The sequence below is a fragment of the Bufo bufo genome, chromosome 6, assembly GCF_905171765.1.
Source record: "Bufo bufo chromosome 6, aBufBuf1.1, whole genome shotgun sequence".
NCBI classification, from domain to species: domain Eukaryota; kingdom Metazoa; phylum Chordata; class Amphibia; order Anura; family Bufonidae; genus Bufo; species Bufo bufo.
Window position 1 is genome coordinate 12,748,878 of NC_053394.1, and position 23,084 is coordinate 12,771,961.

At 46.4% G+C, this 23,084-nt stretch overlaps 1 protein-coding gene across 3 annotated transcripts; it reads left to right on the forward strand.

Annotated features, from left to right (window-relative positions):
* The first annotated feature begins 140 nt into the window (after positions 1–140).
* BBIP1 (BBSome interacting protein 1) lies at positions 141–22,757 on the forward strand. Of its 3 annotated transcripts, none has more exons than XM_040435408.1 (3): positions 141–270; positions 18,368–18,466; positions 21,773–22,757. In XM_040435408.1, the coding sequence occupies exons 2-3, from the start codon at positions 18,421–18,423 to the stop codon at positions 21,937–21,939; spliced, it is 213 nt and encodes a 70-aa protein (XP_040291342.1). In that variant the 5' UTR covers positions 141–270; positions 18,368–18,420; the 3' UTR covers positions 21,940–22,757. The 3 variants fall into 3 exon arrangements, with proteins under 3 accessions (XP_040291342.1, XP_040291344.1, XP_040291341.1); XM_040435410.1 differs by having other exon boundaries at positions 182–270; positions 18,371–18,466; XM_040435407.1 differs by lacking the exon at positions 141–270 and adding an exon at positions 6,762–6,784.
* Positions 22,758–23,084: the final 327 nt, after the last annotated feature.

Consider the following 23,084-nt stretch of genomic DNA (forward strand, 5'->3'; position numbering starts at 1 on the left):
CTTTATTGACAATCGATACAATCTCATACTGCTTGAAATGACATTTGTCGTAGCAAAACGGCGACGGTTTCCTTAAGTATAGACAGTTTACTGCAAGATGAAAGCAAATATGTCACTATACAAGAGCTAGCAACCCATACTGCGCCTCCAGGGAGGTATTACTACATATCCCAGCGTGCACTGCGCAAAGTGTACGTACGTCATGACGTCACCGGTTACCAAGTAACTGAAGGTTGTAAGATCTGGATGTTCAACTGCTGCACTACCGAGGTAAACACCCTGCACAGAAGATGGGGGAGGGGGTAACAGACACCCCGAGTGTCAGCGTCATTATCCTGTACCCCGAGTGTCAGCGTCATTATCCTGTACCCCGAGTGTCAGTGTCATTATCCTGTACCCCGAGTGTCAGTGTCATTATCCTGTACCCCGAGTGTCAGCGTCATTATCCTGTACTCCGAGTGTCAGCGTCATTATCCTGTACCCCGAGTGTCAGCGTCATCATCCTGTACCCCAAGTGTCAGCGTCATTATCCTATACCTCGAGTGTCAGCGTCATTATCCTGTACCCCGAGTGTCAGTGTCATTATCCTGTACCCCGAGTGTCAGCGTCATTATCCTGTACCCCGAGTGTCAGTGTCATTATCCTGTACCCCAAGTGTCAGTGTCATTATCCTGTACCCCAAGTGTCAGTGTCATTATCCTGTACCCCAAGTGTCAGTGTCATTATCCTGTACCCCAAGTGTCAGCGTCATTATCCTGTACCCCAAGTGTCAGCGTCATTATCCTGTACCCCGAGTGTCAGTGTCATTATCCTGTACCCCAAGTGTCAGTGTCATTATCCTGTACCCCAAGTGTCAGCGTCATTATCCTGTACCCCAAGTGTCAGTGTCATTATCCTGTACCCCAAGTGTCAGTGTCATTATCCTGTACCCCGAGTGTCAGCGTCATTATCCTGTACTCCGAGTGTCAGCGTCATTATCCTGTACCCCGAGTGTCAGCGTCATCATCCTGTACCCCAAGTGTCAGCGTCATTATCCTATACCTCGAGTGTCAGCGTCATTATCCTGTACCCCGAGTGTCAGTGTCATTATCCTGTACCCCGAGTGTCAGCGTCATTATCCTGTACCCCGAGTGTCAGTGTCATTATCCTGTACCCCAAGTGTCAGCGTCATTATCCTGTACTCCGAGTGTCAGCGTCATTATCCTGTACCCCAAGTGTCAGTGTCATTATCCTGTACTCCGAGTGTCAGCGTCATTATCCTGTACCCCAAGTGTCAGTGTCATTATCCTGTACTCCGAGTGTCAGCGTCATTATCCTGTACCCCGAGTGTCAGTGTCATTATCCTGTACTCCGAGTGTCAGTGTCATTATCCTGTACCCCGAGTGTCAGCGTCATTATCCTGTACTCCGAGTGTCAGCGTCATTATCCTGTACCCCGAGTGTCAGCGTCATTATCCTGTACCCCGAGTGTCAGCGTCATCATCCTGTACCCCAAGTGTCAGCGTCATTATCCTATACCTCGAGTGTCAGCGTCATTATCCTGTACCCCGAGTGTCAGTGTCATTATCCTGTACCCCGAGTGTCAGCGTCATTATCCTGTACCCCGAGTGTCAGTGTCATTATCCTGTACCCCAAGTGTCAGCGTCATTATCCTGTACTCCGAGTGTCAGCGTCATTATCCTGTACCCCAAGTGTCAGTGTCATTATCCTGTACTCCGAGTGTCAGTGTCATTATCCTATACCTCGAGTGTCAGCGTCATTATCCTGTACCCCGAGTGTCAGTGTCATTATCCTGTACCCCGAGTGTCAGCGTCATTATCCTGTACCCCGAGTGTCAGTGTCATTATCCTGTACCCCAAGTGTCAGCGTCATTATCCTGTACTCCGAGTGTCAGCGTCATTATCCTGTACCCCAAGTGTCAGTGTCATTATCCTGTACTCCGAGTGTCAGTGTCATTATCCTGTACCCCGAGTGTCAGCGTCATTATCCTGTACTCCGAGTGTCAGCGTCATTATCCTGTACCCCAAGGGTCAGCGTCATTATCCTGTACTCCGAGTGTCAGCGTCATTATCCTGTACCCCGAGTGTCAGTGTCATTATCCTGTACCCCGAGTGTCAGCGTCATTATCCTGTACCCCAAGTGTCAGCGTCATTATCCTGTACTCCGAGTGTCAGCGTCATCATCCTGTACCCCGAGTGTCAGAGTCATTATCCTGTACCCCGAGTGTCAGTGTCATTATCCTGTACCCCGAGTGTCAGCGTCATTATCCTGTACCCCGAGTGTCAGTGTCATTATCCTGTACCCCATGTGTCAGTGTCATTATCCTGTACCCCATGTGTCAGTGTCATTATCCTGTACCCCAAGTGTCAGTGTCATTATCCTGTACTCCGAGTGTCAGCGTCATTATCCTGTACCCCAAGGGTCAGCGTCATTATCCTGTACTCCGAGTGTCAGCGTCATTATCCTGTACCCCGAGTGTCAGTGTCATTATCCTGTACCCCGAGTGTCAGCGTCATTATCCTGTACCCCAAGTGTCAGCGTCATTATCCTGTACTCCGAGTGTCAGCGTCATCATCCTGTACCCCGAGTGTCAGAGTCATTATCCTGTACCCCGAGTGTCAGTGTCATTATCCTGTACCCCGAGTGTCAGCGTCATTATCCTGTACCCCGAGTGTCAGCGTCATTATCCTGTACCCCGAGTGTCAGTGTCATTATCCTGTACCCCATGTGTCAGTGTCATTATCCTGTACCCCATGTGTCAGTGTCATTATCCTGTACCCCAAGTGTCAGTGTCATTATCCTGTACCCCGAGTGTCAGCGTCATTATCCTGCATCCCGAGTGTCAGTGTCATTATCCTGTACCCCGAGTGTCAGAGTCATTATCCTGTACCCCGAGTGTCAGTGTCATTATCCTGTACCCCATGTGTCAGTGTCATTATCCTGTACCCCGAGTGTCAGTGTCATTATCCTGTACCCCGAGTGTCAGAGTCATTATCCTGTACCCCGAGTGTCAGTGTCATTATCCTGTACCCCGAGTGTCAGCGTCATTATCCTGTACCCCGAGTGTCAGTGTCATTATCCTGTACCCCATGTGTCAGTGTCATTATCCTGTACCACAAGTGTCAGTGTCATTATCCTGTACCCCGAGTGTCAGCGTCATTATCCTGTACCCCGAGTGTCAGTGTCATTATCCTGTACCCTGAGTGTCAGCGTCATTATCCTGTACCCTGAGTGTCAGCGTCATTATCCTGTACCCCAAGTGTCAGCGTCATTATCCTGTACCCCGAGTGTCAGCGCGTCATTATCCTGTACCCCGAGTGTCAGCGTCATTATCCTGTACCCCGAGTGTTAGTGTCATTATCCTGTACCCCAAGTGTCAGCGCCATTATCCTGTACCCCAAGTGTCAGCGTCATTATCCTGTACCCCGAGTGTCAGCGTCATTATCCTGTACCCCGAGTGTCAGCGTCATTATCCTGTACCCCGAGTGTCAGCGTCATTATCCTGTACCCCAAGTGTCAGTGTCATTATCCTGTACCCCGAGTGTCAGTGTCATTATCCTGTACCCCAAGTGTCAGCGTCATTATCCTGTACTCCGAGTGTCAGCGTCATTATCCTGTACCCCGAGTGTCAGCGTCATTATCCTGTACCCCAAGGGTCAGCGTCATTATCCTGTACTCCGAGTGTCAGCGTCATTATCCTGTACCCCGAGTGTCAGTGTCATTATCCTGTACCCCGAGTGTCAGCGTCATCATCCTGTACCCCGAGTGTCAGAGTCATTATCCTGTACCCCGAGTGTCAGTGTCATTATCCTGTACCCCGAGTGTCAGCGTCATTATCCTGTACCCCAAGTGTCAGCGTCATTATCCTGTACTCCGAGTGTCAGCGTCATCATCCTGTACCCCGAGTGTCAGAGTCATTATCCTGTACCCCGAGTGTCAGTGTCATTATCCTGTACCCCGAGTGTCAGCGTCATTATCCTGTACCCCGAGTGTCAGTGTCATTATCCTGTACCCCATGTGTCAGTGTCATTATCCTGTACCCCATGTGTCAGTGTCATTATCCTGTACCCCAAGTGTCAGTGTCATTATCCTGTACCCCGAGTGTCAGCGTCATTATCCTGCATCCCGAGTGTCAGTGTCATTATCCTGTACCCCGAGTGTCAGAGTCATTATCCTGTACCCCGAGTGTCAGTGTCATTATCCTGTACCCCATGTGTCAGTGTCATTATCCTGTACCCCGAGTGTCAGTGTCATTATCCTGTACCCCGAGTGTCAGAGTCATTATCCTGTACCCCGAGTGTCAGTGTCATTATCCTGTACCCCGAGTGTCAGCGTCATTATCCTGTACCCCGAGTGTCAGTGTCATTATCCTGTACCCCATGTGTCAGTGTCATTATCCTGTACCACAAGTGTCAGTGTCATTATCCTGTACCCCGAGTGTCAGCGTCATTATCCTGTACCCCGAGTGTCAGTGTCATTATCCTGTACCCCGAGTGTCAGCGTCATTATCCTGTACCCCGAGTGTCAGCGCGTCATTATCCTGTACCCCGAGTGTCAGCGCGTCATTATCCTGTACCCCGAGTGTTAGTGTCATTATCCTGTACCCCAAGTGTCAGCGCCATTATCCTGTACCCCAAGTGTCAGCGTCATTATCCTGTACCCCGAGTGTCAGCGTCATTATCCTGTACCCCGAGTGTCAGCGTCATTATCCTGTACCCCGAGTGTCAGCGTCATTATCCTGTACCCCAAGTGTCAGTGTCATTATCCTGTACCCCGAGTGTCAGCGTCATTATCCTGTACCCCGAGTGTCAGCGTCATTATCCTGTACCCCGAGTGTCAGCGTCATTATCCTGTACCCCGAGTGTCAGCGTCATTATCCTGTACCCCGAGTGTCAGCGTCATTATCCTGTACCCCGAGTGTCAGCGTCATTATCCTGTACCCCGAGTGTCAGCGTCATTATCCTGTACCCCGAGTGTCAGCGTCATTATCCTGTACCCCGAGTGTCAGCGTCATTATCCTGTACCCCGAGTGTCAGCGTCATTATCCTGTACCCCGAGTGTCAGCGTCATTATCCTGTACCCCGAGTGTCAGCGTCATTATCCTGTACCCCGAGTGTCAGCGTCATTATCCTGTACCCCGAGTGTCAGCGTCATTATCCTGTACCCCGAGTGTCAGCGTCATTATCCTGTACCCCGAGTGTCAGCGTCATTATCCTGTACCCCGAGTGTCAGCGTCATTATCCTGTACCCCGAGTGTCAGCGTCATTATCCTGTACCCCGAGTGTCAGCGTCATTATCCTGTACCCCGAGTGTCAGCGTCATTATCCTGTACCCTGAGTGTCAGTGTCATTATCCTGTACCCCGAGTGTCAGTGTCATTATCCTGTACCCCGAGTGTCAGTGTCATTATCCTGTACCCCGAGTGTCAGTGTCATTATCCTGTACCCCGAGTGTCAGTGTCATTATCCTGTACCGCAAGTGTCAGTGTCATTATCCTGTACCCCGAGTGTCAGTGTCATTATCCTGTACCCCGAGTGTCAGTGTCATTATCCTGTACCGCAAGTGTCAGTGTCATTATCCTGTACCCCGAGTGTCAGCGCGTCATTATCCTGTACCCCGAGTGTCAGTGTCATTATCCTGTACCCCGAGTGTCAGTGTCATTATCCTGTACCCCAAGTGTCAGTGTTATTATCCTGTACCCCGAGTGTCAGCGTCATTATCCTGTACCCCGAATATCAGTGTCATTATCCTGTACCCCGAGTGTCAGTGTCATTATCATGTACCCCAAGTGTCAGCGTCATTATCCTGTACCCCGAGTGTCAGCGTCATTATCCTGTACCCCGAGTGTCAGCGTCATTATCCTGTACCCCGAGTGTCAGCGTCATTATCCTGTACCCCGAGTGTCAGTGTCATTATCCTGTACCCCGAGTGTCAGCGTCATTATCCTGTACCCCGAGTGTCAGCGTCATTACCCTGTACCCCGAGTGTTAGCGTCATTATCCTGTACCCCGAGTGTCAGTGTCATTACCCTGTACCCCGAGTGTCAGTGTCATTACCCTGTACCCCGAGTGTCAGTGTCATTACCCTGTACCCCGAGTGTCAGTGTCATTACCCTGTACCCCGAGTGTCAGTGTGTCACAGTTCTATACACTTGCTGTTCGCCCCCATAGCTTGTAACTTGTCTACATGTATCCTGATGCATTGATCACCCCCATTACCCACTCCCTTTAAATATATCTTACCAAGTGCAAATATTTAAAGGCTAAGGCTTGGATCACATATGTGCTAAAGATAGGAGGCGGTAATGCTGAGAACAGGGGAAGGAAGGCGCTGAAATGAAAAACAGGCACATGGGGCAGAAATATGCAGTGTTTGAGGCAGAGGTTGCAATAAGGCCTGTACAAGCGTCTATGACGCTTGTTCAGGCTATTTTACTCCCTGGAAAAAGTCTGAGGCGTACCAATACACCTTAGACTTTTCCCTCATATTCGTCGGCGATGTGAACGGTGCAGGCAGCGCAGCGGTGCTGCCTGTGCCAGCAATATCCAATAGCAAAGCTCCAGACAGCAAGGAGCTTTGCTATTGGTTTGTTTGGGTGGGCGCCAGAGCGATACAGTGCCCTGCAGCAGGGAAAGCTGGCGGGAGCTGGAAGGAGGAGGGGCTGGCTCTGAGGGGTCTCTATAGTCAGGAGAGCAGGCGCGCTGCACGAGGATCTCAGCAAACATGACGGCGGAGGAGCTGAACAAGACTCCTCAATGGTGAAAAACAACAGCCCTGGACATCAAGGTGACACTGCACCGCATACATCACACACTGCACCACATACATCACAGACTGCACCACATACATCACACACTGACTGCACCACATGCACCATATACTGCACCGCATACATCACACACTGCACCACATGCACCATATACTGACTGCACCACATACATCACACACTGACTGCACCACATGCACCATATACTGCACCGCATACATCACACACTGCACCACATACATCACACACTGACTGCACCACATACATCACACACTGACTGCACCACATACATCACACACTGACTGCACCACATGCACCATATACTGCACCGCATACATCACACACTGCACCACATGCACCATATACTGCACCACATACATCACACACTGACTGCACCACATGCACCACACACTGCACCACATACATCACACACTGCACCACATGCACCATATACTGCGCCACATACATCACACACTGCACCACATACATCACAGACTGCACCACATGCACCATATACTGCGCCACATACATCACACACTGCACCACATACATCACAGACTGCACCACATGCACCATATACTGCGCCACATACATCACACACTGCACCACATACATCCCCATACACTGCACCACACACACTGCACCACACACATCACACACTGCACCACATGCACCATATACTGCGCCACACACATCACACACTGCACCACATACATCCCCACACACTGCACCACATACATCCCCATACACTGCATCACACACTGCACCACATACATCCCCATACACTGCACCACACACATCACACACTGCACCACACACATCACACACTGCACCACATACATCCCCATACACTGCATCACACACTGCACCACATACATCCCCATACACTGCACCACACACTGCACCACATACATCCCCATACACTGCATCACACACTGCACCACATACATCCCCATACACTGCACCACACACATCACACACTGCACCACACACATCACACACTGCACCACATACATCCCCATACACTGCATCACACACTGCACCACATACATCCCCATACACTGCGCCACACACATCACACACTGCACCACATACATCCCCATACACTGCATCACACACTGCACCACATACATCCCCATACACTGCACCACACACATCACACACTGCACCACATACATCCCCATACACTGCACCACACACATCACACACTGCACCACACACATCACACACTGCACCACATACATCCCCATACACTGCATCACACACTGCACCACATACATCCCCATACACTGCGCCACACACATCACACACTGCACCACATACATCCCCATACACTGCATCACACACTGCACCACATACATCCCCATACACTGCATCACACACTGCACCACATACATCCCCATACACTGCACCACACACATCACACACTGCACCACATACATCCCCATACACTGCACCAAATGCACCATATACTGCGCCACACACATCACGCACTGCATTACATACACTGCACCATATACTGCACCATGCACATCACGCACTGCACCATGCACATCTGTGTAGTGTATGCAGGCAGGATATTATAGACAAGTGATAAAGTACAGGGAGGATCCGCTATATGGACTAGACTTTATCACTTGGCTATAATGCCTGATGTTATTTAGACCAGTAATGGTTCCCTGCATACATCCCCACCTCTTAGGCCACGTTCACACTGCCAGTAATTATTTCTGTTGTTTCTGCTCTGTTACATGAGAAGAGCAACAAAAATAATGGAAGTGCTGGATCGGGCACGTAAGGCTGGGTTTTTGTCATACGTTTAACATACACAAAAAATGTATACTTTTGAAAGAGTTCCATTGTAAAAAAAAAAAAATTTATACTTTTATTGCAGAACTCTGCAGAATGGGAAAGTGTAGTGTACCACGTTTTTCCATCCTGCAAAGTCCAGTAAAAAAACACGTAGGCTAACATATACTTTTTTTTTTTCAATTGAACTCTATGGTGACGGATGCCACGGTATGGCGTCTGTCTGAGGAGTCTGTTAATATGTACACATCTTATTTATTTTTTGTGTAGATTAAAAGTATGACAAAAATGTGATGTGAACCCGGCCTAGCTGACGGAGAAGAAGCTGAACAGAGTCCGCTGACTATGATGGAGTCCATTCAGTTTCCATTCGGGATCCTCTCTTTTTACCAGACAAAAAAGTGCTGCATATGAGACTTTTTTGTCCGGTCGTTTTGACAGAATCTGCAACAGAGGCTCCAAACGCAGATGTGAGCGAGTGTAGTCCTATGTATTATGTATTTGTGTTACTGCAACTGTCGTACTCCTCCTCGGGTAAAAATGCTCCTCAAAAATGGTCAGATGAGTATTTTTACTCTTCTGGAAAAAAAACATAGTGCGACCTCTGGTTTGAGGTACTCTGGGCAGGTAAAATATGTTATTATTAAACCAGAGATCACCTTTAACCCGCCCTATACCTCTTGTTAGATTAAATGGACGAGGCGGCAAACCATTCATCCAGATATCAGCCGGGCGATTCCTATACAAGAGTTTATCTCAGTTCAAAAAGTAATCAGAGAAACCCTTCATTACAGCCACAGGGGACCCCAAGGGACAGGGTCAAAGGCCTTCACTGTATCTAATGACAGGACCGACCGCAGCCTCATGAATGTTAAAATAACCACAGCGCAAATGGTTGGCTATGGTTTTATATGGCATAAACCTGAGTTCATGGTATTACTATAGTCAGTCTTCTCCCCGTACATCTATATGAATCTTTTAGTAAGAGATCATTCCCGGTTTTGATCTAACAATTATTTCTGCATCCTGCAAGGATGGTAGTAAGTTTCTCCTCTAAAAAAAACTGCACTCACTATTCTGCTGGTGCAGTCACTGTGTACATACATTACTTATCCTGTACTGATCCTGAGTTACATCCTGTATTATACTCCAGAGCTGCACTCACTATTCTGCTGGTGCAGTCACTGTGTACATACATTACTTATCCTGTACTGATCCTGAGTTACATCCTGTATTATACCCCAGAGCTGCACTCACTATTCTGCTGGTGCAGTCACTGTGTACATACATTACTTATCCTGTACTGATCCTGAGTTACATCCTGTATTATACTCCAGAGCTGCACTCACTATTCTGCTGGTGGAGTCGCTGTGTACATACATTACTTATCCTGTACTGATCCTGAGTTACATCCTGTATTATACTCCAGAGCTGCACTCACTATTCTGCTGGTGCAGTCACTGTGTACATACATTACTTATCCTGTACTGATCCTGAGTTACATCCTGTATTATACTCCAGAGCTGCACTCACTATTCTGCTGGTGGAGTCGCTGTGTACATACATTACTTATCCTGTACTGATCCTGAGTTACATCCTGTATTATACTCCAGAGCTGCACTCACTATTCTGCTGGTGGAGTCGCTGTGTACATACATTACTTATCCTGTACTGATCCTGAGTTACATCCTGTATTATACTCCAGAGCTGCACTCACTATTCTGCTGGTGGAGTCACTGTGTACATACATTACTTATCCTGTACTGATCCTGAGTTACATCCTGTATTATACTCCAGAGCTGCACTCACTATTCTGCTGGTGCAGTCACTGTGCACATACATTACTTATCCTGTACTGATCCTGAGTTACATCCTGTATTATACTCCAGAGCTGCACTCACTATTCTGCTGGTGCAGTCACTGTGTACATACATTACTTATCCTGTACTGATCCTGAGTTACATCCTGTATTATACTCCAGAGCTGCACTCACTATTCTGCTGGTGGAGTCGCTGTGTACATACATTACTTATCCTGTACTGATCCTGAGTTACATCCTGTATTATACCCCAGAGCTGCACTCACTATTCTGCTGGTGCAGTCGCTGTGTATATACATTACTTATCCTGTACTGATCCTGAGTTACATCTTGTATTATACTCCAGAGCTGCACTCACTATTCTGCTGGTGCAGTCACTGTGTACATACATTACTTATCCTGTACTGATCCTGAGTTACATCCTGTATTATACTCCAGAGCTGCACTCACTACTCTGCTGGTGCAGTCACTGTGTACATACATTACTTATCCTGTACTGATCCTGAGTTACATCCTGTATTATACTCCAGAGCTGCACTCAACATTCTGCTGGTGCAGTCACTGTGTACATACATTACATTACTTATCCTGTACTGATCCTGAGTTACATCCTGTATTATACTCCAGAGCTGCACTCAACATTCTGCTGGTGCAGTCACTGTGTACATACATTACTTATCCTGTACTGATCCTGAGTTACATCCTGTATTATACTCCAGAGCTGCACTCACTATTCTGCCGGTGGAGTCACTGTGTACATACATTACTTATCCTGTACTGATCCTGAGTTACATCCTGTATTATACTCCAGAGCTGCACTCACTATTCTGCTGGTGCAGTCACTGTGTACATACATTACTTATCCTGTACTGATCCTGAGTTACATCCTGTATTATACTCCAGAGCTGCACTCACTATTCTGCTGGTGGAGTCACTGTGTACATACATTACTTATCCTGTACTGATCCTGAGTTACATCCTGTATTATACTCCAGAGCTGCACTCACTATTCTGCTGGTGGAGTCACTGTGTACATACATTACTTATCCTGTACTGATCCTGAGTTACATCCTGTATTATACTCCAGAGCTGTACTCACTATTCTGCTGGTGCAGTCACTGTGTACATACATTACTTATCCTGTACTGATCCTGAGTTACATCCTGTATTATACTCCAGAGCTGTACTCACTATTCTGCTGGTGCAGTCACTGTGTACATACATTACTTATCCTGTACTGATCCTGAGTTACATCCTGTATTATACTCCAGAGCTGCACTCACTATTCTGCTGGTGGAGTCACTGTGTACATACATTACTTATCCTGTACTGATCCTGAGTTACATCCTGTATTATATTCCAGAGCTGTACTCACTATTCTGCTGGTGCAGTCACTGTGTACATACATTACTTATCCTGTACTGATCCTGAGTTATATCCTGTATTATACTCCAGAGCTGCACTCACTATTCTGCTGGTACAGTCACTGTGTACATACATTACTTATCCTGTACTGATCCTGAGTTACATCCTGTATTATACTCCAGAGCTGCACTCACTATTCTGCTGGTGCAGTCACTGTGCACATACATTACTTATCCTGCACTGATTCTGAGTTACATCCTGTATTATACTCCAGAGCTGCACTCACTATTCTACTGGTGCAGTCACTGTGTACATACATTACTTATCCTGTACTGATCCTGAGTTACATCCTGTATTATACTCCAGAGCTGCACTCACTATTCTGCTGGAGCAGTTACTGTGTACATACATTACTTATCCTGTACTGATCCTGAGTTACATCCTGTATTATACTCCAGAGCTGTACTCACTATTCTGCTGGTGGAGTCACTGTGGACGTTATACACTTTTGACTTTCAGTATCTTCCAGTATTGAGATCTTAGGCTGCTGTCAGTAACATGGTTATAAGTGAAAATAATAGCATTCTGAATACAGAATGCATAGTAAAATAGGGCTGGAGGGGTTAATAAAAAATAATTTAACTCACCTTAATCCACTTGTTTGCGCAGCCGGCATCTCTTCTGTCTTGTTCTGTGAGGAAAAGGACCTTTGATGACGTCACTACGTTCATCACATGGTCCGTCACATGATCCATCACCATGGTGATGGATCATGTGATGGACCATGTGATGAGCATAGTGACGTCATCAAAGGTCCTTTTCCTCACAGATGAAGACAGAAGAGATGCCGACTGCGCAAACAAGTGGATTAAGGTGAGTTAAATTTTTTAAAACATTTTTTTTAACCCCTCCAGCCCTATTTTACTATGCATTCTGTATTCAGAATGCTATTATTTTCCCTTATAAGCATGTTATAAGAGAAAATAATTCAATCTACACAACCTTGAACCCAAACCTGAACTTCTGTTATTTTGCTTTCTATGGAGCTGTGTGAGGGCTTGATTTTAGAGGGACGTTGTATCATTCTGGGTTAAATAACACTTTTTAATTGCTTTTTATCCCATTTTTGGTGGTGAATAAGTGAAAAACAGCAATTCTGGCATTGTTTTGCACACGCGCAATAAAAACTGGACAACGGAACGCAATCGCAGTCAAAACTGACTGCAATTGGGTACCTACTCGTGCGGGTTTGCCGCAATGCACTGGGACGCATCCGGACCTAATCCGGACACGTTCGTCTGCAAGGGGCCTTAGGGGTATCATACTCTGTGGAGCATTAAAGGGATATCATACTGTCTGAGGGGCATCATTATTTTTAGGGGGCACTGAAAGGACATTCTTACTGTTTGGTTGGCAGAAAGGAGATTAGGCGGGCTCGGAGGTGGGGATTATTGTAAAAAAAAATAATAATAATAATGCAGCGCTACACGCCAATGGCGTTGTCCCTCCTTATATGTTTTTGTTTTGCAGTTCGGACCTTCATCCTACAGCAGACTCAAGTATTAGGACCTTTACAAAAAGTACTTGAGTACCCCTGCTCTAGTAAAAAAAAAATAAGTGTATATGACCTCTTAGTAAATTGGAGATAAGGGTTATTAGATGAACCGGCACAAAGTGAAAGTTAGGATACTTTCACACTAGCGTTTTTCTTCTCCGGCACTGAGTTCCGTCAAAGGGGCTCAATGCCGGAAAAGAACTGATCAGTTTCATCCCCATGCATTCTGAATGGAGAGAAATCCGTTCAGGATGTCTTCAGTTCAGTCACTGAACGGCGTTTTGGCATGCTGCTGTATGATCTCCGTCCAAAATTCCGAATCAGTTGCCGGAATGCCAGATCCGGCATTAATTTACATTTGTCTGTATGACAAACGGAGAGACGGATCCATTCTTGCAATGCATTTGTGAGACTGATCCGGATGCGGATCCGTCTACAAATGCTGTCCGTTTGCATGCAGATTGCCGGATCACTCTGCCGCAAGTGTGAAAGTAGGTGTACATAGCCTTTAACTTTAATCAACTCTTTCTGTGGGTAGATGGGGAAAAACAGCAATAGTTCCACTTAGTTTTTTCTCATAAATTTTGGGTCGTTCAGTTTTCCGTATAAATAACATGATAACTTTATTCTCTGGGTGTCTTGTTCCAGCGAGGGTCCTACCGACCCCTAGAACATATCTCAGGCACACAAAGACGAGGCAAGGACCAACACGAATACTATATTTACAGAGAACAGACATGGCCGTAAACTGGATCAGCAGGTAAGGGACCAGTGGCAGGAAATACCACTGGACCAAGTCCACCGGTTTTAATTGGGGCCAAACCTAGAGGGCAGAGATTCAGTGAGCCCTGTTTTTCACAGAGCCCCAGATGGTGGGGTTGAACTCAGCCGAGGCTCACTGGTCGCACCTCCGGGATGGTCCCGGTGCACTTGGCCACTTACCTGCAGAGACACAAACAAGGACTGGAACCCAGGCGCACATATTGGAACCCAAACAAACCGCACAGGACACTGTACAGACAACACACACCAGAACCAGCACACAAGCAGCTGTCTGGACCCCATGTGGAATGGATGCATGGCGGTCACAGGCCCAGCTGCCCAAACAGGCAGACAAGTAGATGACTGGACCCCATACAGAACGACACATGGCGGTCTCAGGCAGAGCTGCACACAGACTAGATGTCCTCCCTCCGGAGAACCCCTCTCACCGAAGGCAGAACATACAAGACAGGGACAGAAGCAGTTAAGCACTGCCAGACTAACATAGACCTAGAAACTGAAGAAATACAGAAGACAGAGATGTCCTCCCTCCGGAGAACGCAGGAGTCCTCTCACCGAAGGTGTAGACAGGACTAGCAGATGCCTGTTCCCCATGCGGAGTTAGTCCATGGGCAAACAGACAGAGCTGCACACAAGGAACAGACAGGCAGAAGTTTGGACCCCATGCGGGACTAAACATGGCGGTCACAGACAAGACATGGAACAGACAGGCAGATGCCTGGACCCCATGTGGAACGACACATGGCAGTCACAAGCAGAGCTCCACAGACAGGCAGATGTCTGGACCCCATGTGGAACGACACATGGCAGTCACAGGCAGATGTCTGGATCCCATGTGGAACGATGCATGGCAGTCACAAGCAGAGCTCCACAGACAGGCAGATGTCTGGACCCCATGTGGAACGACGCATGGCGGTCACAAGCAGAGCTCCACAGACAGGCAGATGTCTGGACCCCATATTGAACGATGCATGGCAGTCACAAGCAGAGCTCCACAGACAGGCAGATGTCTGGACCCCATGTGGAACGATGCATGGCAGTCACAAGCAGAGCTCCACAGACAGGCAGATGTCTGGACCGCATGTGGAACGACACATGGCAGTCACAAGCAGAGCTCCACAGACAGGCAGATGTCTGGACCCCATGTGGAACGATGCATGGCGGTCACAAACAGAGCTCCACAGACAGGCAGATGTCTGGACCCCATGTGGAACGATGCATGGCGGTCACAGACCAGACACGGAACAAGACAAGGTGACCTTGATGTCTTACTAGGTGGCCACACAGACAGGGCAGATGGAATAGCCCAGGTCAGGTGCATAGCTCCTGCAACCAGCAAGGCTGGAGACAGACTGATCCCCAGGCCCACAGCTAACAGGAGAACAGGGAGGGGAAAGCAAGGAAGGAAGAGACAGAACACACACAGGTTGCCATTACTACACATCGCCCCCCGCAACCAGCCTACACGGAATCCACCGTAGCTAGTACGCCAGAGCACGAACATGAGCAACCCGTGTCACAGTGGGGTCAGTACAATTACAGAGATATCAAATACATATAGGGGGAGATTTATCAAACTGGTGTAAAGTAGAACTGGCTTAGTTGCCTATAGCAACCAGTCAGATTCCACCTTTCATTTTCTAAAGGAGCTATGAAAGGTGGAATCTCGGTTGCTATGGGCAACTAAGCCAGTTCTACTTTACACCAGTTTGATAAATCTCCCCCATAGTTTTTTTCATACTTTTAGTGTTTTTACACTAAAAACTAACCTTAAGGCTACATTCACACGTCAGTATTTTTCTATATCCCGATTTTCGGTCAGTTTTTTGCGGATCCGTTGTTCCTGAAAATGTTTGCGTATGTCATCCGTTTTTTGCGGATCCGCAAAAAACGGAAACATGTATAAATTTCAATAAGCAAATAAAGTTGTTTGGATTTCTTTGAAAAAAAAATTTAAAATTAAAATGTAATTTCCAGGAACGGAATCCGCATAAAACGGATGACATACGTAATGACATCCGAATGTCTTCCGTTTTTTGCGGATCCATTGACTTTGTATTGTACCAGGATCCGAATTTTGCGGAAAAGAATAGGACATATTTTATATTTAAACGGACATGCGGAACGGAACAACGGAAACGGACAGCACACATTGTGCTGTCCGATTTTTTTCCAGGACCCATTGAAAATGAATGGGTCCAGATCTGTTCCGCAAAAAACGGAACAGATCAGGAAAGAAAAAACGGACGTGTGAATGGACCCTAACCCTAATAGAACCCTGTATAAAAAAAAATAATGCCATATCCCAAGACCCATAACTTTTTTATTTTGCTTTCTATGGAGCTGTGTGAGGGCTTGATTTTAGAGGGACGTTGTATCATTCTGGGTTAAATAACACTTTTTAATTGCTTTTTATCCCATTTTTGGTGGTGAATAAGTGAAAAACAGCAATTCTGGCATTGTTTTGTTTATTATTTTTTTAGTGTTTACCTTATGGGATACATTGTTTGGTGCTGGTCGTTACACAGTGGCAATACCAATTATGTGGAGTTTTTTTTTATTATTGCAGTTTTTTCCATTAAAAAACTTTTTTTCATCTTTTTAACTTGGAGGTTTTTTTATTTAATAAAACTTAAAAGTTATGTACACTTTTGGGGGCAATTGTTTATGACTGCATTTTACTCATTTTGGGCTAAAAATCTTTTTATAAATTGCTCGTTATTAAAAAAAATATATTGTTTCTCTCACAAAGGGTTAACTGTCTAGCTGTGTGAATCGTACTTTTTTACTTTCACTTTGTGCCGGTCATCTAATAAATCTTATCTCTAAATTACTAAAAGGCCATAAACGCTTCTTTATCAGTAAGATAAGGATTGAACTTTAATAAGTGTTTATAATGTCAGAGAGCAGAGACGAGGAGCTGTCAGCTCCCTGCCTGACAAAACAGAGTGATCCTGCTACTAGAGAAACTGAAATCTGCACAAAGACAGGGGTTCATCATTTTTACTAAAGACCAATTGAAAAAATGATTTTAGCTCAAAATGAGTACAATGCAATAATTAAAAAAAATTACCCCCATAGGTGTGAATAGCCTTTAATTTAACCTATTTTTTAATCATTTACTAGTCCCATAAGGGGATTCAAAGTGCTTGCAGCAGGCTCTATTGAAATCGAATGAAGACTGGGTCTGTACTGTTAGTGGCCACTTGGTATCGAAGGTGCCATTAACAGTACAGACCCAGTGAACAGTGCGGTCTTCAATAGTTTTATTAGAAGCCGTGCGGTACTCGAACATAGCACGACCGCCTCACAACCATGACAGGACAGCCCCCTGTGGACGTGGCCTTAAAGAGGACCTTTCACCGATCCTGACATTGTGAACTAAGTATCATGACATGTAGAGCGGCGCCCAGGGATCTCACTGCACTTACTATTATCCCTGGGCGCCGCTCCGTTCTCCCGTTATGTCCTCCGGTATGTTCGGGGACTTGGTTATAGTAGGCGGAGTCTGCCCTTGTTCTGTGGGCGTCTCCTTCTCCTAGGCTGTAGCGCTGGCCAATCGCAGCGCAGAGCTCACAGCCTGGGAGAAAAAAAAACTCCCAGGCTGTGAGCTCTGCGCTGCGATTGGCCAGCACTACAGCCTAGGAGAAGGAGGCGCCCACAGAACAAGGGCAGACTCCGCCTACTATAACCAAGTCCCCGAACATACCGGAGGACATAACGGGAGAACGGAGCGGCGCCCAGGGATAATAGTAAGTGCAGTGAGATCCCTGGGCGCCGCTCTACATGTCATGATACTTAGTTCACAATGTCAGGATCGGTGAAAGGTCCTCTTTAAAGGGAACCTGTCACCAGGATTTTGGGTATAGAGCTGAGGACATGGGTTGCTAGATGGCCGCTAGCACATCCGCAATACCCAGTCCCCATAGCTCTGTGTGCTTTTATTGTGGAAAAAAAACGATTTGATACATATGCAAATTAACCTGAGATGTGTCCTGTATGTGAGATGAGTCAGGGACAGGACTCATCTCTGGTTAATTTGCATATGTATCAAATCATTTTTTTTACACAATAAAAGCACACAGAGCTATGGGGACTGGACATTGTGGATGTGCTAGCGGCCATCTAGCAACCCATGTCCTCAGCTCTATACCCCAAATCCAGGTGACAGGTTCCCTTTAAACTTAGTAAGAGTCTGTAAAGAATCTGAGGATATGAACTGATCCAAACCAGTCGCATTGTATTCACCTCTCTCTGTCACTTACCTCACAGAAGGTCTTGGACATCAGCTGAGGAGACCTGCGTTCATCCTCCATATATCCACAATGCCAGAGGTGAAGTCCATGTTCCGGGAGGTGCTTCCTAAACAAGGTGAGTGGGCACGTTTTACTAGGATCTGTACAGCGACTCTCCCATCATAAAATGGATCACAGCAGGGAAACATTAAAGGACGGGATTAACACTTCCACTTGTTAGGATTCATTCATTTAGATGTTGGCAAAGACTGGTACAGGCCTAAAAGGGGCGAAGCATGCTATATATCACTTAAGGGGTACGGATACTTTTGCAGCCATTTCTCTGCTCCTGTGTATGTAAAATAAAAAATGAAGTAATTTTGGCATTTGCCTTGATCACAGGCGCAGGAAACCTTTGCACTGATTTTTTTTTGTATTGTTCATTTGTTTACTAAATGCAGAATCAAAGAGGAGCTCTGACATGTCTGTTTTAGTAACTACTTGTGTTTTAATAACAATTCTGGAGCATTTGTTATGACTCCCTATTGTTCCATCCCTCTATTATTCCTACTAGAAGTTTATGAATGAATTGCCAATAGTCTACCATATAGTCCACCAGTGAGGTGTGTCCCTGTATATTCTGACACTGGCAGCACTGATCGAACCCCTTCCCCACCAACACAGTACATGTACAACGCTGGTCGAGTCTTTAAAGATGGCTCCTGCTTCGGAGCAGAGCGGGTGCATAGCCACCTGGTGTCTGCAGTTTTACAGATGTGTTATATATCGCTCACTAGGCAGGGCAGCGCTCAGGGCTAGTGCTTTACCTACACCAGCTGATGATACTCAGTAGACGGTCCATTCTCTGTCCATGGCTTGTTACAAGCAACACAGGGACAGATGTATTAGGGGATCAGGTCTATGTATGTGAGTCCCTGCCCCTAGTGGAGCGCAGAGAGTAGCCTAGTTTTCTGTAGTTCACACATACACAGTAGGGCTGCACAATATGGGAATTTTGTGCGATTGCGATTAGGGCCTTAAAAATTGCGATAACGATATGCGATGCGATATTTTAAGGGAATTTTGATAGAGGTCTATTTGCACTGTTATGGAGGGGATCTGTGGATGATACTGTTATGGAGGGGATCTGTGGATGACACTGTTAAGGAGGGGATCTGTGGATGACACTGTTTTGGAGGATCTGTGGATGGCACTGTTAGGGGGATCTGTGGATGGCACTGTTATGGGGGATCTGTGGATGGCACTGTTATGGGGGATCTGTGGATGACACACTGTTATGGGGGATCTGTGGATGACACACTGTTATGGGGGATCTGTGGATGACACACTGTTATGGGGGATCTGTGGATGACACACTGTTATGGGGGATCTGTGGAAGACACACTGTTATGGAGGAGATCTTTGAATGACACTGTTATGGAGGGGATCTGTGGATGATACTGTTATGGAGGGGATCTGTGAATGACACTTATGGAGGGGATCTGTGGATGACACTGTTATGGATGGGATCTGTGGATGACACTGTTATGGAGGGGATCTGTGGATGACACTGTTATGGAGGGGATCTGTGGATGACACTGTTATGGAGGGGATCTGTGGATGACACTGTTTTGGAAGGGATCTGTGGATGACACTGTTTTGGAAGGGATCTGTGGATGACACTGTTTTGGAAGGGATCTGTGGATGACACTGTTATGGAGGGGATCTGTGGATGACACTGTTTTGGAAGGGATCTGTGGATGACACTGTTATGGAGGGGATCTGTGGATGACACTGTTATGGAGGGGATCTGTGGATGACACTGTTTTGGAAGGGATCTGTGGATGACACTGTTTTGGAAGGGATCTGTGGATGACACTGTTTTGGAAGGGATCTGTGGATGACACTGTTATGGAGGGGATCTGTGGATGACACTGTTTTGGAAGGGATCTGTGGATGACACTGTTATGGAGGGGATCTGTGGATGACACTGTTATGGAGGGGATCTGTGGATGACACACTGTTATGGAGGGGATCTTTGGATGACACACTGTTATGGGGGATCTGTGGATGGCACACTGTTATGGGGGATCTGTGGATGGCACTGTTATGGGGAATCTGTGGATGGCACTGTTATGGGGATCTGCGGTTGGCACTGTTATGGGGATCTGCGGTTGGCACTGTTATGGGGATCTGTGGATGACACTGTTATGGGGATCTGTGGATGGCACTGTTATGGGGATCTGTGGATGATGCACTTTTATGGGGGATGTGTGCTATGACACATAGGGCCATGAGGGGGGCCAGCATAAGATGGCGGCCGGCCCGCTCGTTGCAGTGCATTCATAGTTAGTACAGAGGCTGGTGATTTTATCAATAGGAGAGCGATTGTTTTAGCAGTAAAGAAAGACTTTTCATACAAAGACAGTTATGTGCGCGGGGCCCGCCACGACTTGCCTCCAGCCCCTCCCCGCACTGTAACTGATGTATCGCTGGCCGCGCTGTGCAGCATAGCGGCCGGCGATACATCAGTGTCAGCCACGTAAAAAGTCAACCATCGCTTTATGAGACGCACAGTGTGTCTTATAAAGCGAAAAATAATCGCAGCATTTTTGGGTCGGCCAAATCGCTATATCGCAATCGGCAATTATCGCGATACGATTGCTTTGGCGATATATCGTGCAGGCCTAATACACAGGTGTGTCACTACATTCAATGCTAGCAAACAATAGGCTATTAGTCAGGTGATCTTGAATGTGGATGTTAATCAATCCAATCCCTCTCCACATCCTAGACCTCCTGTTTGCCTGGTTTTTATACCTACTACAGTTCTATACCCTTTTTTCCGTTTGGTTCTATTAAAACTTTATTGTTTTCATTTTTAACGTTCTATTAGGCTGAGACGTGTTGCATACATACAGAACGGATATCGCTATTATTGTTTTTTCTTGCTGTGATTTGAGCTTCATGCCTTCCCCACGTAATAACAATTCTGGAGCATCTATTCTTATGGCTCTATGTCGTGTCGTTCCTCTATTATTTCAACTAGAAGTTATGAATGAATTACTAGCAGTCTGCAGTAAGGATACAGAGGGGAGGTAACCAGTCGGGGGCGTGTCCCTGCACAGACTGACTCTATCCAATCAGTGCTGCCATTTTCAGACTGTGCAGGGACACACCCCCAACTGGTTACCTCCCCTCTGTACCCTTACTGCAGACTGCTGGAAATTCATTTATAACTTCTAGTTGAAATAATAGAGGAACGGCACGACATAGAGCCATAAGAATAGATGCTCCGAAATTGTTATTACATGGGGAATGAATGAAGCTATTAAACCAGGCATGTCAGGAGTGGGGAGAGGTCCTCTTTAAAACCACGGCAAACCCCATAGTCTGCTGCCATATAAAAAATGTTTTGTACATTTCTGATCTTCTTTTGTAGGGCAGCTGTGTGTTGAAGATGTCCCAACCATGGTGATGTGCAAACCGAAGCTGTTACCCCTGAAATCAGTCACCCTCACAAAGCTGGATAAGATGCAGCGAGATGCCCAGGAGACAATCAGACAGCAGGAAATGGCTCGGAGCAGCCAGGCTGAACCCCAACCCTGACTAATGCAGCACCAAGACAGCTGTAGTCTCCTACACGTCCCCTGCACATTTTACAGCTGAAGTTTTAGAACTCTGCATTGTTCTGTACGATTTTCTAGGTTTTACATTCATATTAAAGACACACATGTCCATTTCATATGTAACAGAAAGCAGGTAGATGTATAATCACTAGTGTTTCCTCTAGTGTCTATGCCAGTAATCTCCACGCCAGCTGTTGTAAAATTGTATGCTAGGAGTTGTAGTTTTCAAACAGCTGGAGATCCACGGGTTGAAGAGCGCTGATCTGGGCCATAGTCATGAACTAGCATGCTTTGGTTGTCCGCATGGAACAAGCTTTCCTAGTCAATGGCTTTCATTTCAGTGAGTGCACCAAGGCCTTGTCGTAAATTGCATAAATTGGTGGTACGTCCACTACGTCTAGCTTGCCAAGGGAGTGTGCCCCAAGGGGTGACATGTGAGATCTGAACTACATTTATCTTTCAGCCTGAGCCACTGCAATACATTTGGTACATGTCTAGCCTGCCGTTTAAGCCATCTACAGGTTTAGTAAATCTGCCCCAATATCGTTCTGGCAGCTGGAAGATTTAATCACAAGTCTGATACAGAGCTCCAAATCTTCTGCTTCCCTTCACATAAACGGGGAGCTGACTGGCGCCTCCACTAGGGGGAACTTACTGAAGACAGATTTATTAATATTGTGTTTGTCCCCTTAAAGGGGTTGTCTCATCTCAGACCATGAGGGCATATTGGTAGGATAAGCCCCCATTAGGGACCCGCACCTATCTTCTAAACGGACTCTGGTCCGGCCACCACCAAGCGCTTTCCCCACAGAAGTGAATGGGAGCGCACCGCGCATAACCAGCCACTTCTCCCATTCACTTCTATGAACCAGACGGAAATAGACACTTTTATAACTACTGAATGGTAAATATGGGAAATGTACATTATATTAGGTAATTATTGATGATGAATTAGTCTAAAACATAAGTTATATTTATGGTAACCGGAATACCCCTTTTAATGTTCCATATAATGTATTGTTAAACTGTTAATAAAATCATTTGTGGGGTGAAATAGGAAATAAAAGCAAGTCCGCCGTTGTTTTTGAGTCTGATTTTTGCGGGTATCGAAATATCGATACCCAA

Bases quoted from the DNA above. Each gene is read 5' to 3' on its own strand.
- BBIP1 (XM_040435408.1), top strand. From the start codon at position 18,421: ATGCCAGAGGTGAAGTCCATGTTCCGGGAGGTGCTTCCTAAACAAG. The intron at 18,467-21,772 runs GTGAGTGGGCAC...CTTCTTTTGTAG, and splicing joins GGAGGTGCTTCCTAAACAAG to GGCAGCTGTGTGTTGAAGAT.